The sequence below is a fragment of the Gloeophyllum trabeum genome (genome assembly GCF_000344685.1).
Source record: "Gloeophyllum trabeum ATCC 11539 unplaced genomic scaffold GLOTRscaffold_00005, whole genome shotgun sequence".
Classification (NCBI taxonomy): Eukaryota; Fungi; Basidiomycota; class Agaricomycetes; order Gloeophyllales; family Gloeophyllaceae; genus Gloeophyllum; species Gloeophyllum trabeum.
The window spans coordinates 2,113,791-2,131,970 of NW_006920414.1; the positions used below are offsets into that span (position 1 = coordinate 2,113,791).

Genomic DNA, 18,180 nt, shown 5'->3' on the forward strand with positions numbered 1-18,180 from the left:
TGATTTATCTCCGCGAACAGGAGCTCCGGAGCGACTTAACCAATGCAACGTCTAGATGAATTAGCTCCGGGGCCCGTGGGCACTTCTATCAAGGGGCGTCGTCCTCATGCCCAACCTCCAGCACTCACTCCCCCTCATTTCCGTCAAGATAGTGAAGGTGCAGACGCATACGAGTCACCATGAGGTCAGCATCAGTCAGCAAGCGGCCGGAGGTAATTAGCACGTGACCGGCGCGTCGCACGGAGTGATGGGACCGCTTGGATCAGGTGGCAGAGCGTCAAGGCGACCTCTAGGGGTTGGGACGAGCAAGTAGGAGTGCAAAGGAGTCGTATGGTGCATGGTATAGCGGCGGCAAGTGCTGAGCAATCCTGTGGGTAGCGGCGTTTATTTGTTATTTATCTCCGGACGGTCGCAAAGCCATTCCTGTAGTATAAATTGTACAAAGTAGCGTACAGAAAAACAAGTTTCGACTTCACCATCTCAGAGAATTAGCGTTACGATCTCAGCGACCCGAGAAGTTCGAAAGCGCCGAACTTAGCGAATTATAACTGACCCTAGCTTTGCCAATAGGCCTGACTCGTCGAGTGAATTATCTCCGCCATCGATTCAATTAGCTCCGGTGAGCCTCACATAGCGAAATAAAATTAAACAAGTCTTTCTAGCGTTTCTTACTTCCGTGGGCCCAAACCTACACTCGGTTCCATGGTTTGCGACTTTGTTTGTGACTTTCCGGAGATAAATACTCCGGAGCGTCCCTTAGTGTTTGTTTCAGGCATCAAGGTTTTTGTTTTATTTTTCTAGGTCTTCCCACGGACTACCCTACGTCGTCTTACTCCTCCTGTCCCCCTCGAACTATTAAATACCCTTCAGTTGTCTCGGACCGCCTTCACCCATATCACGGGGTTTAGGTTTATTTCCTTTGGTCCTTGGTGATTGTTGTGTGTCAGTGCATATCAACGCATCACTTCTGGCTGGTCTCGCAGCTATTCTGGGATGCTTGATTGATCTGCCTCGTCATGGGTAGGCCCCAGATAGGGTGTTCTCAAGGACAGAAGACTCAATTCCTGAAGATAGGGCCTGAAGAGATTACTGCACTATTGAAGGCTGTCAAGAGATTCTCTGAAGGCTACCCTTTTAATTCTTTACCAGCTGCTGTAATGTGTGAGTCTGAGGACTCTGAAGAGGAATACTGATTTATTACTAATATAGAGCACTGTATAGACTATAATACTGTATGATTTCATTCTATTCGGCAGTCACATGTCACAGGGGTACCTGCCAAAGACGAAATCTGGCGTTTGTCACCAGTCACAGGGCCTCTGGGATGGTAGAACTTACCATATATGGTATCAAAAGCTGGCCTGCGGTGCCATTTCGCACCATATATAGTAAGATGCCGAAATGACGAATCGGTCAGAGAAGTCACACATCACACTGCCTGCCGAATAGATCGAAATGGTACAGTAGTGCTTCTTATTGTAGATATTATCCATAGAGCCCTGTATCTGATACAACCAGTCTATATGATTGTAGTAGAGCTCACTACCACGAAGGAATATGCCAAACAACCCGAGATGAGTAGCGAGGCCGGATTGCGAGACGCGAGTGTGACAATCACGGTCACGCGGACATGCGGCTGGCAGGAGTTGCCCAGCGTTGGGTGACGTGGCCGGAGGCGTCAGCGGTCACATGACTTTTCTCTCCAAATGGTATTACTATAATTTTGGGGGTTCTGTCAAAGTCAGATTTTTGACAGAACTCCGAAATCTCAACAAATATGTATAGGGTGACTTAGCGGATTGGTACATAGGTGAATTGTAACCCGTAGAGAACGCCTGTGAAGTCAGAACTGTCATATCTTCTACCATTGTTGAATGGGAGGACGAATACTGTCCAAACAGCCCAGTGTAATCATGAGAAACAGGCCTGATGTATTAGATCTCTGGGCCTACAGTCTTCCGGCAAATATCGGCTCACCGGGGAACACTGTATTATGTATAGCTAAACATGGTTCACCTACCCGATTGGTGTTAAACCAATTCCAACTGCTCCTATCGTATGTTTGACAGAAGTGCAAGGGTCCTGGGTGTGACAAATGCGTGACGAAATTGGCGCGGATTCCTTACTGTGACTCACGTGTGACACTTTGACAGAACTACCTGCGACTGTGGGTCCGTCACCGGCATCTCTCTCTATTATTTTTTGCCCAGTCAATTGAGGTGGTTATTTGCGCAGATAGTACTTAGGAGGGTTTATTATGATGCCTGACTGGAAGTAAAATGATTGTCCAAGGAGCGGGCCTGTGGCAGGCTGTTTTCCGAGATCTTGACAGAACCCCCAAAATGATAGTATTTGGTTGCATTTGCACGGGGGCGCAATAGCAAAGACGACCAAATAGCCGGGTGCGCACCACGCGACACTAAATGAATATGCAAAGCACTGTATCAGGGGACATAGCTTTGATCACGATCTTCCTCGGGTATCTGTCTTTTAATTAAGACAGGGCCAGCTCCTGATTCATAGTGGTGGGATGTCGTTGATCTGTTCAGAGAGCAGATGCGGTGTTGACACAAGAAAATGCCCGGTAAGGAGACAATCGTCGTGCTTCAATGCAGGGTCTCCAAATGGGAACAATTGGCGAGGTGTTCTGACATCCCTCCAGAGACTTTCGCGAATTGATAGACCATGAGTTGCTGGGAACGTCGGGCGGCTGGTGAGTAAGAATAGCTGATCAAAAGATGGCGGCATCGGACGAACGGCGGCCCTTTGATTACACTGTATCGCGAAATTGTTCAAATGCGGGGAAGGATTATTGGGCCCACCCCTCACTCATTGCAACCGAAACGAGGGCTCTCTCGTGGTCCACGCCACTGGGGTTTGGCGCGTACTCCTAGAGAGCTCCCGCTTACCGCTCCCGGTCATCCTGCAGGTTGGTCAAAGCATGCTGGATGCAGTGGCAAGACCAAAGGACTTCATTACGCGGACCTGACACTGGGTACATCACCCATATTGAGCATGCAGAAACCTGTGAAATTAACGGGTCAAAGGTCAAACTTTTTTCATGATTGTCCATTGCACAATCAGTGAACTGAATTAGAATAATACTACTTTTGAGTGTGCAAAAATCTGATTGTGACACAGGATATGTTCTTTGTTCAGCACTATTCATTGAACTTTCATATGTTTCGCAAGGCAACACTATGAACAAAATTTGACCTTTGACCGGTTTCTTTCACACTTTCTCAGTGGCTCAATATGGGAATTGCACCCAGTGTGATGGTTGGGCGTTTGTGCCAAATCGAAAGCGAACACGAGGGCTTGCTAAAATGAGAGAGAAGCAGCAACGGTCTCCAAGGGGTATCCGGGTTCATAAAGGACCCGCTTACCCCTCATTAATATTCCGCCGGTATCCCAATCGAGCTCGAACGTATGCCTGATTGAAGTCAATAAGCTGGTACATATGGAAATACCGTCCAAAAGCTTGAAGCATGAGTTCAATACAAAAGATGAGCAATAATGCCATCTGCTGGTCGAGGAAAATCAGGATCAGCGAGATCGTTTCATATCGACTGAGACGTCGTTGCAACCGCCGGGAGCGGTTGAAGTCACGTGATCCTATATTGCTTGGATGGAATACTTTTCCGAGTTTTCGCAGCAATTCCCCGTCCGGTCTGCCTATTACCGTCTCCAGTTCGCCTAATATCGACGCTCGTTTCCAACCACTCTCCTTTGCTTTGCCCTGGTTCCAACCATCAGCCTCTTGCTGTCTTGTGCAAGTCTTGTGCTGTCTTTTCCCCGGTTACCATCGGCTGAACGGTTCACATTACTCGTGTCGGAGCCCGGCTCTCCTTCCTTGTCGTTCTGCGCTTACTGCATTCGTTACTCTGAAATTTGACCTACACGTGCCGGCCCTGGGTCTTGACGTACCTTTGCACGACCCCTCGGTTATTGGCCCTTATAGCCTTACTGCCATCACGCCCGATTCCTCTGCTGCTGGCGTGTGCATTGTAATGTCAGTCTACGATTTCGAAAGCCTTCTCCGACTTCGCAGTTCTTGACGTTCTCATAAGGTTTTCTTCGATTCCTGACTCGTAATTAATACGTTTACGGCCCGTGCGACATTCCTGGCATTAGTGAGTGAGATTCCGGCTTCACTACTTATCAATGTATGCTCATGGACCTACCCCACAGCTTCGATAATCCCACGACGCCCGCTTTACTTTGAGCTTGATTAACTCTGACGATTGTACAAAGTTACGATTCTTTTTTGCGCAAAACGGTGCTGACGTGCGACTCTTCCAGCGTAACGGTTATACCTACCCTGAAGATGCCCCATACGCCTTCCGCAACGCGTCAAAGATCTGGCTCCCGGCGTGCGGAGACATCACCCGTGAAAGCATACGACCTGACTCCCCATCCATTACCAGGTCCGGTTTCTGACCTCTCTTGACCTACAGTGTACTCATATGCCACAGACCGTGCAAACGCTGCAAGGGACAGACTTCCTACGGCAAGAGATACGGATCCCATCGTCTCCCAATCAGTGCCAGATTCCTGGCTAGCGGAGGCCGGCGCAAGCCATATTGTATACGATGAGCCATCAAGTACCTTAAGCCCTTCCAATCATCTAGGCAGGTTATCCCCGCGATTGCGATCACCTTTACCCAATGGTCCCGCTCAGCACTACCATACGGACGCCCAGTCTGTCCACCACCCAAGGTCGGGCTCTACCAGCGACCTGAAAGCAGATGCTAGAGGTCAGAATTCCATGCATCCCCAGCTGCCTGTTCCCAATGGAGCGACCCCCACCTCGCGGCAGCACAACCAAGCGCATTTCCCATCCTCCTCGCTACACACTTCTCACCTTGGCCAATCCTCTCGTCGGCCTGTAAATTATTCCGGCAACATATCGGACAGCAGTTCTCATGGCTTGAGTTCCCGTCTGGATATGAAACGTCTCCTTTCTAAGCCGGCAGCGCCCTCACACTCTGGCTCGTCGATAATCTCGCTGCCCTCAGACTCTGAGCCTGCCCCTGTATCACCCACTTTCCCAAGGAAAGAGAGGTCTGCGAGCGATCATGATCGGTCACCCATGTCAACCAACCCAGAACACAGCAGGGGAAGAGAAGTTATGTTCAAATCCACGAGCCTTTTGGTCCAGCCGTCATTGGGCCGCAAGCGGGAGCCCTCCGCGTCAAGGCCGAGCACCTCGAGGGAGGCATCCAGCGGTGCGCAGTACGCGGACAGGAAACCGAGCAGCAGCCGTTTCACACGCGTAGCGTCATCTTCCTCCAGCTCGCCCACCACCCCGATTGCCACCGTCGTCCCGAGTACAAAATCTGCAGCCGCGGCAACTACTCGACGTCCTAGCGTGCCTAGTCTGACCATTGATCCATCTTACGGCAGCCGACCTGGGACGTCACCTGCTGATAGGAGTATAGGGCGTGCTGCGGGGCGGCGGTATCACGGCAGCGGAACGACGACAAAACGCAGGGACACGGTCGCGAACACGTCCGCGCCGTCTACACCAACGATCGGGCTTACCCCTGCTGGAGCTGTTGCCGCTGCGTACAAGCAGCAGGAGCAGAGGAGAGAGAAGCTGGTGTCAATGACGACTGAGGACGATCAATATCGTCCCAAGTCTCGGTCACTGGATGATCCGCGCGACGTGGAACCCAGTACTGGCCCGGAAAGGGGCGCGGAGGCGTCGCCTACGCCTTATTACACCGTGTTCGGCAGCACCTCTGGCAAAGTCGTCGCTGTGGGTGGCCCGGATGACCATGACTGGACGTACACTGCGGTGTACGCGGAACGATCGGACACAACGCTCGGCCGGACGTCGTCTCCAGCAGGCGTGAAGAGGTCACTGTCCCGGAAAGTTTCAGCGAGCTGGAGAAGGGGCAAAGGCATACCCCGAAGAGATAGCTCCCCTGACGTGAGCGATCGTGCTCAATCGGCCGAAGGAAGCAAGATCACCTTGCAAGAGAGGCGGTCTGCGAGTATGCCGAAGGAGAGGAGGAAATCTCTGCGCTTGTCCATCGACGACTTTGCCGAGCGGCGCGTCGTTGATCCATTGCTCACTGGGAGATCCTTATCTGCTGGCCGGCGTAATCCGTCAGCGTCCAACTGGGGCGAAGACTCAGTGGGAACCAGCGGCGATGATTTGCATGAGTCGCGCAGAGCAAAACCTTCGAAGCTGGTCAAGGCAAAGGACCCCAAGAAGAAGGAGAAGGAGGAAGAGGGATCGCCGGGTGGAAAACTATGGAAACTAATGAAGAGGATAAGCACTGGTGGCCTGAGGGAGCGTTATGCTTCAGGGGACTTCTCCCCACCGCCGGTACCCGCGCTACCCAAGGAGTACCTCCCACAGTCGCCTGCAAGGTCTGCAGAGGCGATTGACAGCCCCGAGAGAGGAGTTGGCTTGGCGCGCTTTATCCAATCCAGGCCGTCCATGGCCGTGTCTCGCTCTCCCGTGTCGTCGGCGCCATATAGTGTTGAGGGCTCGCGTTCCGCGGGAGGACCCAGGAGAGCTTCGAATGCCACCTCTGGAAACCGGCCTAGTACCACTACAAGGTCGTCTTCCCCCGTTTCCTCCGACCGAACGTCCTCGAAATTCTTCCATAGAACGCACTCGACTCGCTCCTCATCTTCATCGTACGGTGAAGAAATTCCCCCAGTGCCCAGCGGTAAGGTTGCGCAGCATATCATCCCACCCAGCGAACTGTATCGCCTAAACAGCGATGAATCCCATACGAGGAGTCCACCACAAGAACTGTATACCCCATCTCCCAATGACGACAGCTCCTCGTCCTTGCCTTGCCCTCCAAGGCGTCCGGGAGGCACGCCGAAAGGCAGCTCGTCACCTGTGGTGGCCGGAAGCGATGCTCAACATGAACCGCAGTTATCTGGGCTGGAACCGCTGAGCGCTGCTACGCTATCTCACTTGTCCCCGCAGAGTAGCGATGGAGATACCTCGACTTGGACATCTCCTGTCACGCCTGCATCTGGGGTGCCCCTGTCCGAGTTTGGTGTGCGGCCCCCTCCACGGCCTCCGAGGAGCTCGCAGAGGCCTCAGGGCAGGAGCTCTAGCTCGAATGAGAGCCATTCGGGCAGTCACTCGGGCACGCTTGGTCCATCAACGCTACCTTCGTTCAGGTTCACGCCTACCGAAGAACGAGATAACCCGCTGGAAGGCTCCTCGAGCTCATCCCAGATTAGCCGCGACCGTGACTCGTACGGGGCTTCGAGCAACGCATCGACGACGAAGGGACGGCCAAGGTCGAACTCATTGGGATCTCGGGCAGACACTCCCAGCCGCTCGGGATTGATGTTCCGCGAGTTTGGTGGGCCAGCGAGCACGCACAGATGGACCGAGCGGGAGAAGGCGGAGAAGTGGGACGAGCTCCTGGAACGGAGCACTCGCGCGGGCGGAACGCTGCACATCGGGACCGAAGGCCTGCTGTCGGACAATATCCGTTTCTCGCAATATTCTGATTTCTGATATTTCCTGGTAATGTGCTGCAATATAGTATACCCACCCATACAGTTCGTATTATAGCGTCTACTATCCATCCCAAAGACTTCTCATATCATACCCAACTGTCTCGTAAAATTACCCAGCCAATTCTCTGTACTTTCACGCCCGTAATACCTTACATATGTATCAAGCATTCATTCTACATTCAAGCCTTTAAATCCGGCCTCGTTGAGTCTCCGACTCAGGCATACGTGTCGCGACTGGCGCGAGCGTCTTTGACACTGATATCCAGTGTATCTGAGCTCCTCTGAAATCTGACAAATGATGCATTGATGGACGAATGCTCTGGAAAGGGTACTGGGGGAAGGCTTTCGCTGACCCACTTCACGCCATGTGCATACAGTAAGCATCTTCGTAAACGTTCAGTCGTGATTTGGTGTGATCGATAAGAGAGGTATAAATATGGGGTTGGCTGGGTGACAAGGCCATAGGTGCTCCCGTCCAAGCTTCAGCCTTCCTGACCTACACAAGACGATCGTAGACCATGAGCTTCTGCAAGGACTGTATCAGCGGTACGACGTTCCGCCATTACTAGTGTTGCAAGCTCACATAGCGTTCTCCACGCCAGGCGTTCGCCACGAGGGTAATCCCGAAGGTAACATTCAATGATTAGATCAGATGCCAGTGTAGGGGAAAAGAACCGACCTGTGCTTAGGAAAGATCGAAAAGATCGGCGGTGTGGACTGCTACGTCGCGACGCCCACAGTGGATTATCCCAAGAACAAGGTTCTCTTGTTCCTCACGGATGTCTTCGGTATCACCTTGACCAACAGCCAGGTACGGGAACGTGTCCATCTGTGCAGGTTGTTCTGCTGAACTTGTGCTGCATAGCTTCTGGCGGACGACTTTGCCAAGAATGGCTTCAAGGTTGGTGCAGACGAGGTTCAGACCCGATGCTACGTACTAAATGGTTAACTTCTCAGGTCGTCATCCCCGACTACCTCCACGGTGATCCCGTCCCCTTGGACGCCTTCAGCGGAAGCGTGCGTACCGGGGCCGTCTTTACGAGCAAGCAAGCGATGCTGAGCTAACGGCAATCTTCACAGAGCAGCTTCAACATCGGGGACTGGTTTAAGACGCACGGTGAAGCCGACACGCGCCCGCTCTTGGACAAGGTCATCGCTGCCCTCAAGGAACAAGGCGTTACTGAGTTCGGCGCGACGGGCTACTGCTTCGGCGGTGAGTGCCGTCTGCGTTGCTTGTGTGTCCCCCATTGATGTTAGCTTCTGGCCCGGCTAGCCCGCTACGCTTTCGACCTCGCGTTCGAGGGCATCGTGAAGGCAGTTGCGGTCGCTCACCCCTCGCTCCTCAAGGTACCGGATGACCTGGAGGTAAGTTGTCCGGCCTTCGTCCAGACTCGACTTAGATAGCCTGTCCCCTTTCCTAGAAATACCTCTCTACCTCCAAGGCACCTCTCCTTATCAACTCCTGCGAGGTTGACCAGCAGTTCCCGAAGGAGGCGCAGGCCAAGGCAGATGAGGTTCTGGGCAACGGCAAGTTCCAGCCTGGCTACACGCGGCTGTACTGGGAGGGGTGCACCCACGGCTTCGCAGTAAGTGGGATTCGACCAGATAATTCCAAAGCGGACATTCCTGATCCAGGCTGTATCTCAGGTCCGCGGTGATCTGAGCAATCCCAAGGTGAAGGCCGGCAAGGAGGGTGCTTTCAAGGCTACAGTTGAACATTTGTTGAAGCACCTCTAAACCGGTGGCGGACAGAGGTATTGTTGACATAGAATAATTTTAAAGAAGTGTTAAAGTCTGATGTACGTTGCTGTCTGACCCACTGAGGGTATCCACGTTATCACATAAGACTGAGGGCCTGAAGATGTGTATTCCAATACAACAGGTACAGAACGATGTGGAGAATCTGAGAGTACAATCAAGGTATCGTGCAAGTGCGAATAGAATATATAAGTCACGCCTTCCCCATAGCAGCAGCTGTAGCGCGTCTCCGCTTGTTCCCTCTCCGAATCTCCCCCAGATCGCTCTCCACCTCGTTCTCTTTCACCGTCGTCAATATAACCAGAGCCTTCCCCAAACCCCCAGTAGGCTTCTCCTGAGTTTTCTGCTTCCGCCTGCCATTACCACCACCCGTCCCATTTATCTGGGGCACCGTTGCAGTTAGCGGAAGCGAGAACGGCGACGGGAGCTCGTCGATGGACAGGGACAGCGGATTGGTGACTGTGCCCGTAGCCGCGACACCTGCCGTGCCCGTCTGATTGGGCGTAGGCGGCGGCGAGGTGCCAATCTTGTTACGCAGCTTGCGCGTTACGTGCGAGCGCGTCTGCGAGTCGCCAGTGGCATCTACGTGAATACTCCCCATTAGCAACAGGCGTATCCAATCTAGCATTGAGAAAGACGCGTACCAGCGATCGTCTCGCTGTCCTTCTCCTCACGCGCTCTGCGCCGTCGCTCCTCGATACCCTCCAGGAGCCGCTCGCGGATGCGCTCGCGCCCGCGCCGCCACTCCTCCTCGACCTTGTCGCGTTCTTCCTCGTACGAAATCTGCACCGAGTCCAGCGCGAGCTTCTCTTCGAGTGCGACCTGCGCGAGGAGTGCAGAGCGCTCGAGCGAGAGCGGGTATAGACGCAAAATGTAGGCGGGGCAGGTGTCGGGGCGCGTCGCGAGCTGGAGGGCCGTGCTATGTTGCGCGGAGATGGCTTCCTGGAAGTAGCGGGAGCTGTAGATGGAAAGGCAGGGGTGAGGGGGAGTGGAAGGGATGAGATGGGGGTAGGTCTCACTCGTCTTTCCGCTCCGTCATTTCTCGGCCCAGTTTCCCCGCCAATTCCTTTCGCTTGCGATCTTTCTTTATTTCATCGGATGAAGCTATTCATTCCATTGCGCGCGGTTTGAGTCTCTGCCGCGCCATTTCTGGCAGACGTATGGAGTACATACCGTGTGCTCTCGAGCTCGGGCCAGCTACGGCATTGTGGTGGTAGCTCGTGCTTGGCTCTTGCATATTGCCGTAGGAGTCTTGACGGGATTTGTTTGAGTGTATCGGAAACATTCCTGGTTGCGGAGGCATTGTGTCGAGTGCAGCAACGTCGAGGCAAACGCGATGGCAGACTTCGAATGCAGAGTGGCGGCTTTGGCGGTGGCGGGCAAGCGCTCGAGTTGCCGTACAATTGCCGTCGGCACTTGACTTCAATAAAAGGTGGCTATATATGTGGCAACTCAGCGTAGCATGGTCAGAACACTCTTATTATACGTGCGCGCATCTTACGAATCTCCTCGCTATGGAGCAGAGATACAATGAAACCAAGATTCAAACATATTCGTTCGAATCGGGCTATATGGTTTAGACGTGAACCGACCTTGGTGCAGCGATTGATCCATCCAGCGAAACAAGCTTACGAGGCGAGCGCTGGTGGCACTTTTTGACATAACTGGTATACCCTCACATGCAATTCATCCGTTTGCAAGTTTACCGGGTCCATGCAGCCGCGACGACGGAGGATATCACCTTTGTGGGCCGTCGCAACATTTCCGCCTATGATCGTACGCAATCTTAGCATCCCACGCAGTATAATTTGGTCACGCTCCGAAATGGCAGCGCCCCCCCCCCTCTCCAGCGAGGAAATCAGATAGAGACCTAGGGTGTTGTTCGTTTGCCCAGGGACTCAACTTTCGGGCAGCGCTGTTATCGCCCATGTTTTGCTGGTAACACGGCCTCGCCGTGGCGGCGAAGAGAGGACTTCATGCTACGAACTGTATTCCGTACGACTTGACGTGTTGAACAGCATGGTAAGTCAGGCCTCAAGGCCTCAAGCCTCAGGTCCCGACATGCTCACGGCTGACCCGAGGAGTCCAGGGAGAGTTAGACTGCACCTTTGCTCATATTTCACGTGCCAACCAGCGCAAGGCTTAATGAGATATCGCCGCCGAACTTCACGGAGGAATAGACAGATCGTCCTTGTATGCCTAGGCAGCCTGAAGACCAATAACCGTAGTCCCAGCCCCGCATGAGTCGGAGTTATGGACAACTATGGGAATTGTCGAGTCGATTGAGCCAGTCTCTCTAGGTCTTCGAAGGCCATTTGCGCCCAGATGGATGGCTAAGTAATGCCAACGTCCGCGATTCTTGACTCAAGAGCGCGTGTCGATCCCAGCAGAGCGATCGGGAAACCCTCGGTCGATATCCCATCCCGATCTCTCGGTCTAACCCTTCCGGCGACAGAAGGGGCATAATATCCGAGGAGGAACCTACGGGCGTTCTCGTTCAACCTTCGGCGTTTACCGCGAAAGTTAAGCTTCACCCTAGGTCCAAGCAATGACTACCAATCCATCGGCTCACGGTACGTGGCTGATTAGCGTGGAAGCTACAAGAGGAATTACGCTAGCTCACTCTAACCAACAAGGGCACAAGATAAAGATCGATCGTTTATGATGCACTCTCACCATGCCGTCAGACCACGACGTTCTGTCAAGGCGCTAAGCCAGCTGCGAAGTCCCGTCAGGTTATTAAAACCGCAGCAGAAGGATGTGAAGGACTGGGCCTCGCTCATGGCAGCGAACGGCGCGGAAGATAGAGGCTAGACTTACACCTACTTAAGCTCCCATAGTCGCCCACACAAGTATTCTTGTTATAAGAGCTTCTATGAATGATAAATTACATCAAAGACTTCAAGTACTTCCAGAATATCTGTAATGAAGCTGTAAACGTGGGACGGATGAGTGCCTGAGAACTCACTTAGCCCTGCTTGGTACCTAGCCAAACAACATATGGCATGCCTAAGACACTGTTTCCGGTGCGCCAGAGTTTCCATCCGGGACGGGTCGTCCAGAGTTCTAAGAAGCTGCGGACGACATCCTCAGCTCGAAGCTCCGAGACCACGACGACAGTAGTCGCATGACCAGAAATGTAGTCAAGGGTCTCGACCAAGGGCAGCAAGAGACTAGGATTGTAGATACAATCAACGAGGAGGACCAGGTCCGGGGAGCCGTCGTCGATGTAAGGCACATATTTCGCCCGGGCGGCAAAGGGCATCGACTGCAGCGCAACCCAGTCGAGTTCTTCCACCGTTATATTACCTCCCTTTGCTGATGGCTTTGGCCAATCAGGGTAGGACAAAATGATATTTTTGCGAATCAGCGGCAGCAGCACTGAAATATCCGTCACCGTGTATCGTCGGACCATAGGAGACAATAGAACGCCCAGTAGTCCGGTACCGGAGCTAGCACCAAACGTTAGTTGGTAAGAGCCTGACAATAGAAGGGAGGCGCTGGTGATTGCGAACCCTAGTTCGAGTACGTGTGCATTGGCCAGAGCGGTCGGATCCAGAAAAGGTTCTCCTGCAGGGTAATGTTGTTCTTGTAGGATTACTTCGGCCAGAGCAATGCTAGCAGGTCCATTGTACTGACTAGGAGGCGAGCCTCTGATGTCAAATTACTACTAACCTTGCTCTCCACAGGACGCTTCCAGTGTCCCCTGTGCGAGATCGGAGGGCTGTCGTGTCCTGAAGCAGGTCGACCTGGATCGTTATTTCTTGCATGCTTTTCTTCTTACGTCTTCTACTACTGTTCTTTATCGCGCTTACAGAAGGATCTTCAGAGGTCGGCGGTCTCAGCTCGAAGGTCACAGTCAACGTGTCCCTCCGGGAGTTAACATGACCCAGCCCACGAAAAGTGCTGCTGCCATCGGCTGTTTGGCAGGCTGAAAGTTGCGTGTACAGTAGGAAGACCTGGTTGCGTGCTTCAGTTCACTAGAGGTTTGGTGATAACTGCGAGTGTGGCACTCGCCTCTTCATCAACGTCTTCTATCGGCTCAGATTCCGATGAGAGGCAAACGAGGCCATGCAGTCGCGACGAGACAGCCGGACAAGTTTCTGCTCCCATTCAAGGTGGATTTGCTATCGACTTGCAGCTGATGAAAGGCTTGTTCCCGTTACCTTGGGAGCGAGCCTTGAGCCCCCAGGTCGTTACTACCGTATGTTGCCCGAGGACCCCCGATAATTGGTATAAATGCCTGATCAGGTTCCGGACAAATTTTGGGACTTTAGAGCCCTCAATGGCTGATTTTTTTACAGACAAATCGGCCGATTCTGGAGAGCAGGCCTGATTTTTTTCCGGACATTTTGGTCAGACTTGGCCATATTTACCCCGGCACCTGCCGGGGAAGCTAAATTTAGACGTACCCACGCCACAGTTGCCTTTTAGAGCCACTTTTTCGCTGTGATGCCTGTTTTTTTCCGGACAAAAGGTCCAAAATCGGCGATTTTCCTCCGGACAAAATGGGTTTACTTATGGATCCTCGGGATCAGGCATTTATACTGATTATCGGGGGTCCTGTTGCCCGCCATTCAAGATCTGCCAGATCTATTTGTGTCTATTTGTTTTGTAGCTCAAAGAGGCGATATATCTCCCCGTATGGCACCTCGAGCACACTGCAGGGTGTGGTCATGTAAGGTAAACAAACAAATCCTAGCAGTCCAATGGTAAAGCTCTGGTCGTCCTAATGAAGGAAAATACCGTAAGGTGTTGGAACACTAGGTAATTGAACCAAACACACAGTGCGCTCCGAGTGGGGGAGACTATCCAGACGTCGGGAGGCGGAACCTCTCGCGGACTGCGCAGGTCTTTCAGTGCGTCTCCCGAAATTCATAATCCCGCTACCGTAGGTACAGTAGTGGGTCTTAGACCCCTCGGACTAGGGTACGGTGTAAAAGTCGCTCATTATTTACACAGTTATAAACTGCTGTTAATAACATGTTGTAAACTGCTGTTAATAACATGTTGTAAACTGCTGTTAATAACATGTTATAAACTGCTGTTAATAACATGTTATTAACAGACCCTCTAGGCAGGGCCGATTTGAGTGTTAAAAACTCCCCCTCTCAGTAGCATGGAATCCACCATGCACCGGCAGAGGACCATACACGTAAGTTAAATATCATTGGGTCATCATGTTGTAAAGACCCTCTGACGTACTTCAGCTTGCGAAGTGCACCTCAAACAGCTCCGGGAGAGTGCAGTGGAAGCCTATCAAGCATTTTAAATCGCAAAAGTGTTTTTGACAATGTTAATATGTCGTTTTAACGTGTATTTAACGCATTTCAAACTGAATGTTATTAACTGTTAATAACCCTGTTACAGCAATCCGCGGAAACGATGCGGAATCGCGACCTCCAGAAAATACGACAAAATAGGCAAGGACTTACCTCAACGGGTTCCACTCAGGTCCAGCATTGGGAGCAAATTATGTGTTTGTGTCTTTTTGAGCTGTCGGCATGGAGCGTGTCCCGACGCCAAATGGAGTGATTTTTATCGATTACGGCAGTATTTTCACGAGGTGCAATTCCGCATCATTTTGCGGATTGCTGTAAAGAGGGCTTCGGAGCATGCCATGTTACTGTTACAAAGTCCTGATGAATTATTCCCGCTACCTACGGTAGCGGGTCTTAGACCCCCCGGACGTTCGCAGGTTTCCTGCGATGGTTTCAAGATCTGAGGGAGCACATGTTACCGCATGGCTGCTACTTTCGATGGTGAACGGCACCTTCAGCATTTCACTTGAACCAATGCCCCTCTTTTAGGAGGGGTTCTGGCACCCCCAATATGCGGACCACTTTTCGACCAACTGGCACATCCCGCTGTGCCATGTTTGGCTTTAGTAGTGCCACTAGTCCACTAGTACTGAATGAGGACTTGGTCTTGAATCTGTCAGACTTGAAAGACTGATCAGCACAGTACACAGTTGCTTCAATAACATGTGTGCAGTCTGTACCGGAACTCTCTGGAACATTCTGGTATATTCCACTATTGTACAAAGGCATGGAGCTCGTGTGGGTCAGTGACATCATAGGTGGAGCTCAGTAGGTTTAGGGATCCACGTAGCTTAGTCAGCCTATGGGCCACAGTGTATATAAACCCTGCAGCTCTGCTGCCTAATGATAAGGGTTGTTCATACAAGCTTTACCATGGCCAGTAGCTTTAGCATCCAACCAATACAGGTGAGTTGTGTAGGGCACACTCTGCATGCTGCTGCCTCCATAACTCTTCATCAGAACCTTGGAAACCCATGCAATCCAGATAAATGTATACATGTATGCTTACTGCATATTCCGGGCAATGGAACATCTCTCAGTCTGCCCAGGATAAGTATTCACTGGACCTCCCAGACCTGGAAACTCACTCAGCCTGATTAGCAGCATGTGAACTGACTATGACTTGAGGTGTTAACATTGATCTCAACATGCTGACACAATAATTTGTATGGAATAGTACTCAAGCTCTACAACTTTGAAAGGAGGGGTAAGCTGCCAACAGCCATCGGCGCTTCTTGAGTAGGGACTTCTCCTTGAATTGATAATGACAGGCTGTCTTGGTTGGACCGGATAATAAGAGCATGTGAGCATTTTCTTTTTACAGCCAAGGTGGCGGAAAGCCCCTTAATGATGGTAAAAGCACCACAGCCAAGGTGATGGAACAATCAGTCACTGCACCATTGCCATCTCAAGGAAAAGCCAGCCACAGAAATTCATAGGCAAATTGGCAACCTCATTTCTAAGATCAATCACAGGACTTCTGAGAGAATATATGAATGCTGTCACAATATAATCATCATGAATAAAGTACTTTGTCATGAATAGAGTATCATCCTGGGCATTTGGGGAGACAAGATACCTGGAAATGAGCAGAGCACAAATGCTTAGGTTGCTGTCATTTTTATATTTATGGTAGCAGGCTCTGCCGTGCTCATGCAGCCTTACAGCCTTAATCCTTACACTTCCGGAGTTACACTCTTTGGGCCTAGCAAAAGACTGTACGGTAGGAATATATGATATTGGTGTCTTGCACTCGCATTTGTGGGCCACGTGGATAATTCCCACGTCCTTTGACATGTACAGTACCAGATGCATCCAGTTTGTTGAATCGTACAAAGTCTCTAGTCTCCCACCGTAAATGCCTCCTTCTTTGGTTGCTTAATTAGGACAGTCAGCATATAATGGTCTGCATCTTGACATGGCACTAGGCCCCCTGAAAATACCCATAGAGGTCTGATAATGGTTTCTGTAAAAATCACCCTCAAATGAGTGCTAGGTCTGATACAGTTTTGGTAAAGGACCTGCCAGTGGGATCAATTTTGGAAGCAATTTTCAGGTACAAACGGGCATCCGGAGCCAAGGTCAGATACTATTTGGGTAACAATTATGGCCAGAACGGTGCCACAACTTGCCACAATGATCAGGTGGTGAGATTCTTGGATTCCATATACACCAGTGCACCTCAGAGAGGCTCATAAAGCCCATACATAACTAAATCTGGTATCGCCACAGGCACTGAAACTTTTTTGTGAATAAATAAATATACTCAAACCCTCAGGTTGGATACCAATGTTTCGGTAAAAGTCACAACTAAGGCGAGAGGGTGGATACTTTTTGGGTAAAATGCATCCCAATATGGTAATTCTGGTTTTGGTAAAAATGGGGGGAAAGTTTGGTATCTGGTATCAGACCTCTATGGGTATTTTCAGCGGGCCTGCAGCACTTTGACCGGGTTGGAGGATTTCAGGTAACGTGACTGATTCCCACTCCCACGCTCTCTGCACATGCCTTTGCTGTTGAGACATACTGTAGATTGACTGCGTATAACCGGAATAAATGACATTTACATGGTCTATAAACCTGTTTGGAGCATTATAAGTCAACACGGTCATTCAAATGTGGAGTATCAGTCGAGACACATTGAAAGGCATGGCACCTACAGCTGTTGCCGGGACTTGGTCACAATGCAGCTGGCCGCCCCATTTCTGCCCATTCATTCGAAGATAGAGCTACAATATGACCTAAAATGCAGAGAGTAGTAGTGATGCCACGGTCCGGCTCACTCTGGTTATTGGCCCAACTTTCCGGACCTGGGACTGGACCCAAGGTCCAGTTCAGGTAAATGTCCAGACCGTGAACCTCAAAGAACCCAAAATGGCATTGGGTCCGGGTTTGGGTTTGAACCCTTCAAAATTACCATACTTAGGTATGGTTCGGGCATTGTGGCTCCACCTGGACCTCACTTCAGGTTCAGTCCACCCCAAAGCCGGACCGCGGACCAGAACCTGGGTCAGTTCCGAGGTTCAAACCGGTTCTCCCCGGTTCAGGAACCGTTGATATGCACTGACACACAACAATCACCAAGGACCAAAGGAAATAAACCTAAACCCCGTGATATGGGTGAAGGCGGTCCGAGACAACTGAAGGGTATTTAATAGTTCGAGGGGGAAAGGAGGAGTAAGACGCCGTAGGGTAGTCCGTAGGAAGACCTAGAAAAATAAAACAAAACCTTGACGCCTGAAACAAACACTAAGGGACGCTCCGGAGTATTTATCTCCGGAAAGTCGCAGACAAAGTCGCAAACCACGAAACCGAGTGTAGGTTCGGGCCCACGGGAGTAGAAATTGCTAGAGAAACTTGGTTAATTTTATTTCGCTATGTGAGACTCACCGGAGCTAATTGGATCGATGGCGGAGATAATTCACTCGACGAGTCAGGCCTATTGGCAAAGCTAAGATCGGTTATAATTCGCTAAGTTCGACGCTTTCGAACTTCTCGGGTCGCTGAGATCGTAACTCTAATTCTCTGAGATGGTGAAGTCGAAACTTATTTTTCTGTATGCTACTTTGTACAATTTATACTACAGGAATGGCTTTGC

General features: G+C 51.2%; 4 protein-coding genes across 4 annotated transcripts; 2 read left to right on the top strand and 2 right to left on the bottom strand.

Annotated features, from left to right (window-relative positions):
* The first annotated feature begins 4,569 nt into the window (after window positions 1-4,569).
* Window positions 4,570-7,687, top strand: GLOTRDRAFT_138375 (uncharacterized protein). Its single transcript, XM_007867206.1, has one exon. The coding sequence runs from the start codon at window positions 4,769-4,771 to the stop codon at window positions 7,499-7,501; it is 2,733 nt and encodes a 910-aa protein (XP_007865397.1). The 5' UTR covers window positions 4,570-4,768; the 3' UTR covers window positions 7,502-7,687.
* A 279-nt stretch (window positions 7,688-7,966) lies between these two features.
* Window positions 7,967-9,618, top strand: GLOTRDRAFT_138376 (dienelactone hydrolase endo-1,3,1,4-beta-D-glucanase). Its single transcript, XM_007867207.1, has 9 exons — window positions 7,967-8,049; window positions 8,106-8,132; window positions 8,193-8,314; window positions 8,369-8,404; window positions 8,461-8,520; window positions 8,584-8,716; window positions 8,777-8,868; window positions 8,925-9,089; window positions 9,151-9,618. The coding sequence occupies exons 1-9, from the start codon at window positions 8,022-8,024 to the stop codon at window positions 9,238-9,240; spliced, it is 753 nt and encodes a 250-aa protein (XP_007865398.1). The 5' UTR covers window positions 7,967-8,021; the 3' UTR covers window positions 9,241-9,618.
* On the bottom strand, window positions 9,455-10,564 carry GLOTRDRAFT_128658 (uncharacterized protein; the record flags this gene model as incomplete). The annotated part of the gene is made up of 4 exons (XM_007867208.1): window positions 9,455-9,843; window positions 9,906-10,219; window positions 10,281-10,365; window positions 10,435-10,564. The coding sequence occupies 4 exons, from the start codon at window positions 10,562-10,564 to the stop codon at window positions 9,455-9,457; spliced, it is 918 nt and encodes a 305-aa protein (XP_007865399.1).
* Window positions 10,565-12,229: 1,665 nt separating this feature from the next.
* On the bottom strand, window positions 12,230-13,612 carry GLOTRDRAFT_105536 (uncharacterized protein; the record flags this gene model as incomplete). Its single annotated transcript, XM_007867209.1, has 4 exons — window positions 12,230-12,713; window positions 12,777-12,878; window positions 12,937-13,220; window positions 13,568-13,612. The coding sequence occupies 4 exons, from the start codon at window positions 13,610-13,612 to the stop codon at window positions 12,230-12,232; spliced, it is 915 nt and encodes a 304-aa protein (XP_007865400.1).
* Between the last annotated feature and the right edge of the window lie 4,568 nt (window positions 13,613-18,180).